The 7,500-nt window shown below is 47.3% G+C and overlaps 1 protein-coding gene across 1 annotated transcript in view; it reads left to right on the forward strand.

Moving 5' to 3' along the window:
* The window catches only part of LOC144513539 (kinesin-like protein KIF1C), a 35,482-nt gene that overhangs the window by 12,922 nt on the left and 15,060 nt on the right, over positions 1-7,500 (forward strand). The window contains exons 8-14 of the mRNA XM_078244638.1: positions 559-737; positions 1,415-1,526; positions 1,874-1,951; positions 2,089-2,154; positions 2,445-2,523; positions 3,412-3,490; positions 3,662-3,810. Coding sequence (XP_078100764.1) covers positions 559-737; positions 1,415-1,526; positions 1,874-1,951; positions 2,089-2,154; positions 2,445-2,523; positions 3,412-3,490; positions 3,662-3,810 — 742 coding nt within the window. The remainder of the gene's footprint in view (positions 1-558; positions 738-1,414; positions 1,527-1,873; positions 1,952-2,088; positions 2,155-2,444; positions 2,524-3,411; positions 3,491-3,661; positions 3,811-7,500) is intronic.

The following is a 7,500-nucleotide window of genomic DNA, read 5'->3' on the forward strand; positions in this document are numbered from 1 at the left end:
TTCCTCCTCCTCCCCCTCCCTCTCCTCCTCCTCCTCCTCCCCCTCCCTCTCCTCCTCCTCCCTCCTCCCCTCTCCTCCTCCTCCTCCTCCTCCTCCCCCTCCCCCCTCTCCTCCTCCTCCTCACCTCTCCTCCTCCTCCCCCCTCCCTCTCCTCCTCCTCCTATTCCTCCTCCTCCCCCTCCCTCTCCTCCTCCTCCTCCTCCCCCTCCCCCTCCTCCTCCTCCTCCTCCTCCCCCTCCCTCTCCTCCTCCTCCTATTCCTCCTCCTCCCCCTCCCTCTCCTCCTCCTCCTCCTCCTCCTCCCCCTCCCTCTCCTCCTCCTCCTATTCCTCCTCCTCCCCCTCCCCCTCCTCCTCCTCCTCCTCCCCCTCCCTCTCCTCCTCCTCCTATTCCTCCTCCTCCCCCTCCCTCTCCTCCTCCCCCCCCTCCCTCCCTCTCCTCCTCCCCCTCCCTCTCCTCCTCCTCCTATTCCTCCTCCCCCTCCCTCCCTCTCCTCCTATTCTTCCTCCTCTTCCTATTTTTCCTCCTATTCCTCCTCCTCCTCCTCCTCCTCCTCCAGGTGTCCTACATGGAGATCTACTGCGAGCGGGTCCGTGATCTGCTGAACCCAAAGTCCCAGGGGACTCTGCGGGTCCGGGAGCATCCCATCCTCGGCCCCTACGTGGAGGATCTGTCCAAACTGGCCGTGACCGGATTCACCGACATCCGGGACCTGATGGATGCCGGCAACAAAGCTCGGTCAGTCCTCTTCCTGTGGAGAAGCGCCGTAACACGGGGTCCGCATGTGAATGAATGAATGAATGAATGAATGAATGCCATTATTGTCATTGAAGAAATGTCCCGTCTCTCATAAAAGAAATCTGTTCCCATTCACTCTGCTCAAACACAGCTCACATACTCGCACATTAAGAGACCCAAATAGCTGTGATAAGATATGATGTATCACGCTGTGCGCACAGTTGGTAAACGACAGCTAACGGGAGCTGTTAAAGTCTTTCTTTTTAGTAAACTGTAAGCCGTTGTGGCTCCAAAAAAACCAACGCTTTTGAATCCGTGTTGAACCGTCTCGGCCCCCTGTATTTACAGACTTTGAAGCTAAAAACTCAAACAGTAAAACCAGTTCACACCAACTGTTGGTGGTTGTTGGTTAAAAGGCATTCTGGGAAATGTAGGAAATCGAAGAAACCCAAGCTGTGAATTCAGAATGTTCTCCTTTTGGAAACCTCTTTCTTCCTGCACAGCAGCAGACTCGAACCCCCGTCTGCGGAGGATGGTGAAAGGTATTCTGGGAACTGTAGTTCAATAAAACAAACAATTCAGACATGACAACGTGTCAATATGTAGCTGCTGTGTCATCAGTTATTGACACCTGACTGGTTATTGATTATTGACACCTGACTGGTTATTGATTACAGGACGGTCGCGGCCACAAACATGAATGAGACGTCGTCCCGGTCGCACGCCGTCTTCACCATCGTCTTCACCCAGAAACGCCGAGACCAGATGACCAGCCTGGACACAGAGAAGGTAGGTGTGTGTGTTTGTATGTGTGTGTGTGCACGCGTGCGTGCGTGTGTGTTTGTATGTGTCTCTCTGTCTGTGTGTGTGTGTGTGTGCGTGTGTGTGTGGTGTGTGTGTTGTTTTGGAACATTTGCCCTATTCAGGCATTACATTTTATCATAGTTGGTATTAAAAAAGTCTTAAATTGAAGTTGGAGAACTCTGGGAAACGCACGAAGAGCAGAACGTTTTGAGTCTTAATCCTGGAGATGTACTTCCGTTGATCCAGACTAGTTGTTGTGTTTTGGGGTCTTCCTCACGCTGTTTGCCTGCGTGTACAAATCTGGGACTCAAAGGTTAAAACTGTGTCTTCAGGTGAGCAAGATCAGTCTGGTGGACCTGGCTGGAAGCGAGCGAGCCGACTCCTCCGGGGCCAAGGGAACCCGGCTAAAGGTCAGAGGTCGCAAGTGTCACGCTGCTTCACCAACATCTCATCCACGTTTATGTGAATCTATTTAAATGTATTTTCTGCACGTTTCTGATGCATTTTGCTGTCACAAACAGTTTGTTTGCTGTGTGTTTGTGTTCAGGAAGGAGCGAACATCAATAAATCTCTGACCACGCTGGGAAAAGTGATCTCAGCGTTGGCCGAAATGGTACGACACACACGCACGCACACACACGCACACAGACACACGCACACACACAGACGCGCACGCACACAGACGCACGCACACACGCACACAGACAGACGCACGCACGCACACACAGGCGCACAGACAGACGCACGCACGCACACACAGGCGCACAGACAGAGAGACACGCATACAAACACACACGCACGCTTGCACACACATACACAGACCCACACACACACAAAGTTAAAAGTTCCTGACACTGGCATTAAACGGTAAAGAATGACTTTTGGTCGTCTGTCCTTTTACAGCAGAGCAATAAGAAGAGGAAGAGTGATTTTATTCCCTACAGAGACTCTGTTCTCACCTGGCTGCTGAAGGAAAACCTGGGTATGTCCACACACACACACACACACACACACACACACAGTTACAAAGAAACAGAACCAGGAGGATTATCTTCAGGACTAGCTGTACAAATACTAGGATTGTCAAAAAAAAAAGTTCATACAATATCAGGTCTGTCCGCAAGACGACAAGCAATCCCCTTTTAAAATGCTTGTTTTCTGAATGGAGTCTTGTCTATCAGGGCTGTGCTAACACTGTAGCTGCTCCATAAACACAGCAACAGACACATAACTTCAGAACGTAGCACCTAGTCAAACGTTTCCCAAAGAAAGCCGCAGAGCTCCGTCTGCCACAGGCTGCTACAGAATGCATCAGGGCATCAGGAGGATCTAAACCTCGTGTGTCAAACACAAGGCCCGTGTGCCAAATCCGGCCCTGATTTTAGGTTCACAACAAATATTGGCTTGCCTAGTTGTGTGTCAGACCAAAAAGAAGGGAAGCTGTTTCCAAACTGTAATTATACGCATCACTCAAAGCTGAATTTTGGCAGATTTGCCGACTTTGAGACTCAGAAATTCCCACAGAACCAGAGCGAGAGAGAGAGAGAGAGAGAGAGACATATTCTCAGGCTGTGAGACAGGTTGCTGGGAGTCGGCGTTCAAAAATACTATCATTATTTTGCTTCATTTAGTAAATACTATGATGGTCGACCACGACTTAATGTGATTCCCTTTTCCCAGTGTGGCTCTTGGAGAAGTTGAGTTAACTCAACCCCCCCCTGATCTAAACACTGATTGGCTGTCACACTATAATTTACGCAAAACGCTGTCGGGGCACAGCACTATACTGTCGTTGGCCTGTATAACCAAGGCTGAGCATTTGTAATTATTTGGTGATAACGTCAACATTTGAACGTACGTTTGTTTTCAGGAGGAAACTCTCGGACGGCGATGATCGCCGCTCTGAGTCCCGCTGACATCAACTATGAAGAAACCCTGAGCACGCTGAGGTCAGAAGTTGATCACACACACACACACACACACACACAGACAGACAGACACACACACACGTACAGATCAAACTAAAGCAGTCTAGTCTCTAATATCTGTTTCCAGGTTAGAAGGCCAGCAAACAGATACATCCTCGTGAATGTCATGTGACTCGTGTGATGTGGTTTCAGGTACGCCGACCGCGCCAAACAGATCCGCTGCAACGCCGTGATCAACGAGGATCCAAACGCCAGACTGATCCGAGAGCTGAAGGACGAAGTGGAGCGGCTCAGGAACCTGCTGTTCTCCCAGGGCCTGCAGGAGCTGCTGGACAACGCTGGTATATATACAGTGTATATATATATATATATATCACACACCAGGGTTTCCCGCAGAAAATAGTTAGTTAAGGTGGTAGGTTTGCCATCTAACCGGGGGTGATAACAGAGCTCAGCCCACAGCTTCACTCACTCCAGCAGATAGTATGTGTGAAATAAAAACAGGACACGTCATTTCACTGTGCGTAGTACGCTAACTAACCGTGTGTAGTGAGTAAAAAAAACCCGACAACAGCTGTGTCTCAAAGACCGGGCAGCAGCAGACGGGACGTTGAGAATCCACGCGTGAGGAGGTGGGAGGTGATGGATATTTCCAGTCACTTCGTCATGTATTCACTTCGTTGAAAAAAGAGAAGAAAGCCTCACTGATGTGAAGAACAGGACAGAGAAATATACATATATATATATATATATATATATATACACAGTGGTGTGAAAAAGTGTTTGCCCCCTTCCTCATTTCCTGTTCCTTTGCATGTTTGTCACACTTAAGTGTTTCGAACATCAAACCAATTTAAACAATAGTCAAGGACAACACAAGTAAACACAAAATGCAATTTGTAAATGAAGGTGTTTATTATTAAAGGTGAAAAAAAATCCAAACCATCATGGCCCTGTGTGAAAAAAGTGATTGCCCCCCTAAACCTAATAACTGGTTGGGCCACCCTTAGCAGCAACAACTGCAACCAAGCGTTTGCGATAACGTGCAATGAGGCTTTTACAGCGTCCCTGGAGGAATTTTTGGCCCACTCATCTTTGCAGAATTGTCCTAATTCAGTTACATTAGAGGGTTTTCGAGCATGAACGGCCTTTTTAAGGTCATACCACAACATCTCAATAGGATTCAGGTCAGGACTTTGGCTAGGCCACTCCAAAGTCTTCATTTAGTTTTTTCTTCAGCCATTCGGTGGTGGACTTGCTGGTGTGTTTAGGATCATTGTCCTGCTGCAGAACCCAAGTTCGTTTCAGCTTGAGTACACGAACAGATGGTCGGACATTCTCCTTCAGGATCTCTTGGTAGACAGCAGAATTCATAGTTCCTTTTATCACGGCAAGTCTTCCAGGTCCTGAAGCAGCAAAACAGCCCCCAGACCATCACACTACCACCACCATATTTTACAGTTGGTATAATGTTCTTTTTATGAAATGCAGTGTTCCTTCTACGCCAGATATACTTGGACACACACCTTCCAAAGAGTTCCACTTTTGTCTCATCGGTCCACAGAATGTTGTCCCAAAAGTCTTGGGGATCATCAAGATGTGTTCTGGAGAAATTGAGACGAGCTTTGATGTTCTTTTGCTCAGCAGTGGTTTTCTCCTTGGAACTCTGCCATGCAGGCCATTTTTTGCCCAGTCTTTTCCTGATGGTGGAGGCATGAACGCTGACCTTAACTGAGGCAAGTGAGGCCTGCAGTTCTTGGACGTTGTTGTGGGGTCTTTGTGACCTCTTGATGAGTCGCCGCTGCGCTCTTGGGGTAATTTTGGGCGGCCGGCCACTCCTGGGAAGGTTCACCACTGTTCCATGTCTTCGCCATTTGTGGATAATGGCTCTCACTGTGGTTCGCTGATTCCCAAAGCTTTGGAAATGGCTTTATAACCCTTTCCAGACTGATAGATCTCAATTACTTTCTTTCTCAATTGTTCCTGAATTTCTTTGGGTCTCGGCATGATGTGTAGCTTTTAAGGATCTTCTGGTGGACCTTACTGTGTCAAGCAGCTCCTATTTAAGTGATGCCTTGATTGTGAACAGGTGTGGCAATAATCAGGCCTGGGTGTGGCTAGAGAAATTGAACTCAGGTGTGGACAACCACAGTTATAGTATGTTTTAACAAGGGGGGGGCAATCACTTTTTTCACACAGGGCCATGATGGTTTGGATTTTTTTTCTCCTTTAATAATAAACACCTTCATTTACAAATTGCATTTTGTGTTTACTTGTGTTGTCCTTGACTTTTGTTTAAATTGGTTTGATGTTCCGAAACACTTAAGTGTGACAAACATGCAAAGGAACAGGAAATGAGGAAGGGGGCAAACACTTTTTTCACACCACTGTATTTGTTGACGAACTCTGATGCGCACGTGACGGTGAAATGGCGATGTATCCCTTTAAATGTGAATAAATGACAGTTACACTCACTGCCAGCAAATGCTCTTTCTGTTGTGATTGGTGGTATCTTTACAACTCGCCGTTACCTTGTTTCCTACAGACTGTGTTGATGCGACTTGCGGTTATATATATATATATACAGTAGAGTAGATTTGAGAGTTTTGAAGACTCAGTTAGGCGGCATGCAGGCAGTAAAGCAGTTAGGCGGGCCGCCTGAAACTGCAAAGTGCTGCTGGGAAACCCTACACACACACACACTACACACACACACAGACACAGACAGACACACACAGACATACACACAGACAGACACACACAGACATACACACAGACAGACAGAGACAGACACACACAGACATACACAGAGACAGACAGAGACACACACACACACAGAGACACACAGACACAGACACACACACAGACAGAGACACACACACAGACAGAGACACACACACAGACAGAGACACAGAGACATAGACAGACACACATATTCTTTGTGTTGTGGTGTCGTATCAGTTGTTAGACATTTAACATCTATATTTCCTTGTGGATTAATTCATAAACTGGTTTACGTTACATGAAGATGGAATACTGTTGAAGAATGTACTATTTTAGGCATGTGTGTTTATAAAGCGATGTGTGGCATGTCTATGTTCAGAGGGGGGTATTTACAGACACCAGCAACTGTGTGTGTGTGTGTGTGTGTGTATATATTTACAAGCTGTTCTTTACATACCGGGGATAGCAGAGATTCCAGCTTGTTTAACCAGACTCTATCTCTCTCTTTCCTAATTCAGTTCCATTGATGTCTCCATCTTGTACTGTTAGTCGTTGTAGTTTCTGAACTGACCCTGGTCTCCTGACGTGTTGGAATGTCTTTAATCTCAACGGGCTGTATGAGGGCTGCACGATCGGAGGAGAATAGCTTGTCTTCAGCGTTTCTCGTTTCTTTACATTCACTGCCAAACCGTTCTTTGTCCACTGCTTTCACCGTTTACTGTGTTTTGTTTTTCAAGCTTTGCATTTAATGCATTTTTTTTTTAATGCATTTCTCTCTCTCTCTCTCTCTCTCTCTCTCTCTCTCTCTCTCTCTCTGTGTCTCTCTCTCTCTCTCTCTCTCTCTCTCTCTCTCTCTCTCTCTCTCTCCCTCTCTCTCTCTGTGTCTCTCTCTCTCTCCCTCTCTCTCTCTGTGTCTCTCTCTCTCTCCCTCTCTCTCTCTCTCTCTCTCTCTCTCACTCTCTGTCTCTCTCTCTCTCTCTCTCTCTCTCTCTCTCTCTCTCTCTCTCTCTCTCTCTCTCTCTCTCTCTCTCTCTCTCTCTCTCTCTCTCTCTCTCTCTCTCTCTCTCTGTCTCTCTCTCTCTCTCGCTCTCTCTCTCTCTCTCTCTCGCTCTCTCTCTGCTCTCTCTCTCTCTCTCTCGCTCTCTCTCTCTCTCTCTCTCTGTCTATCTATCTGTCTGTCTCTCTCTCTCTCTCGCTCTCTCTCTCTCTCTGTCTGTCTATCTATCTGTCTCTCTCTCTCTCTCTCTCTCTCTCTCTCTCTCTCTCTGTCTCTCTCTCTCTGTCTCTGTGTCTCTCTCTCTCTCTGT

Source organism: Sander vitreus, unplaced genomic scaffold (assembly GCF_031162955.1).
Source record: "Sander vitreus isolate 19-12246 unplaced genomic scaffold, sanVit1 ctg273_0, whole genome shotgun sequence".
Classification (NCBI taxonomy): Eukaryota; Metazoa; Chordata; class Actinopteri; order Perciformes; family Percidae; genus Sander; species Sander vitreus.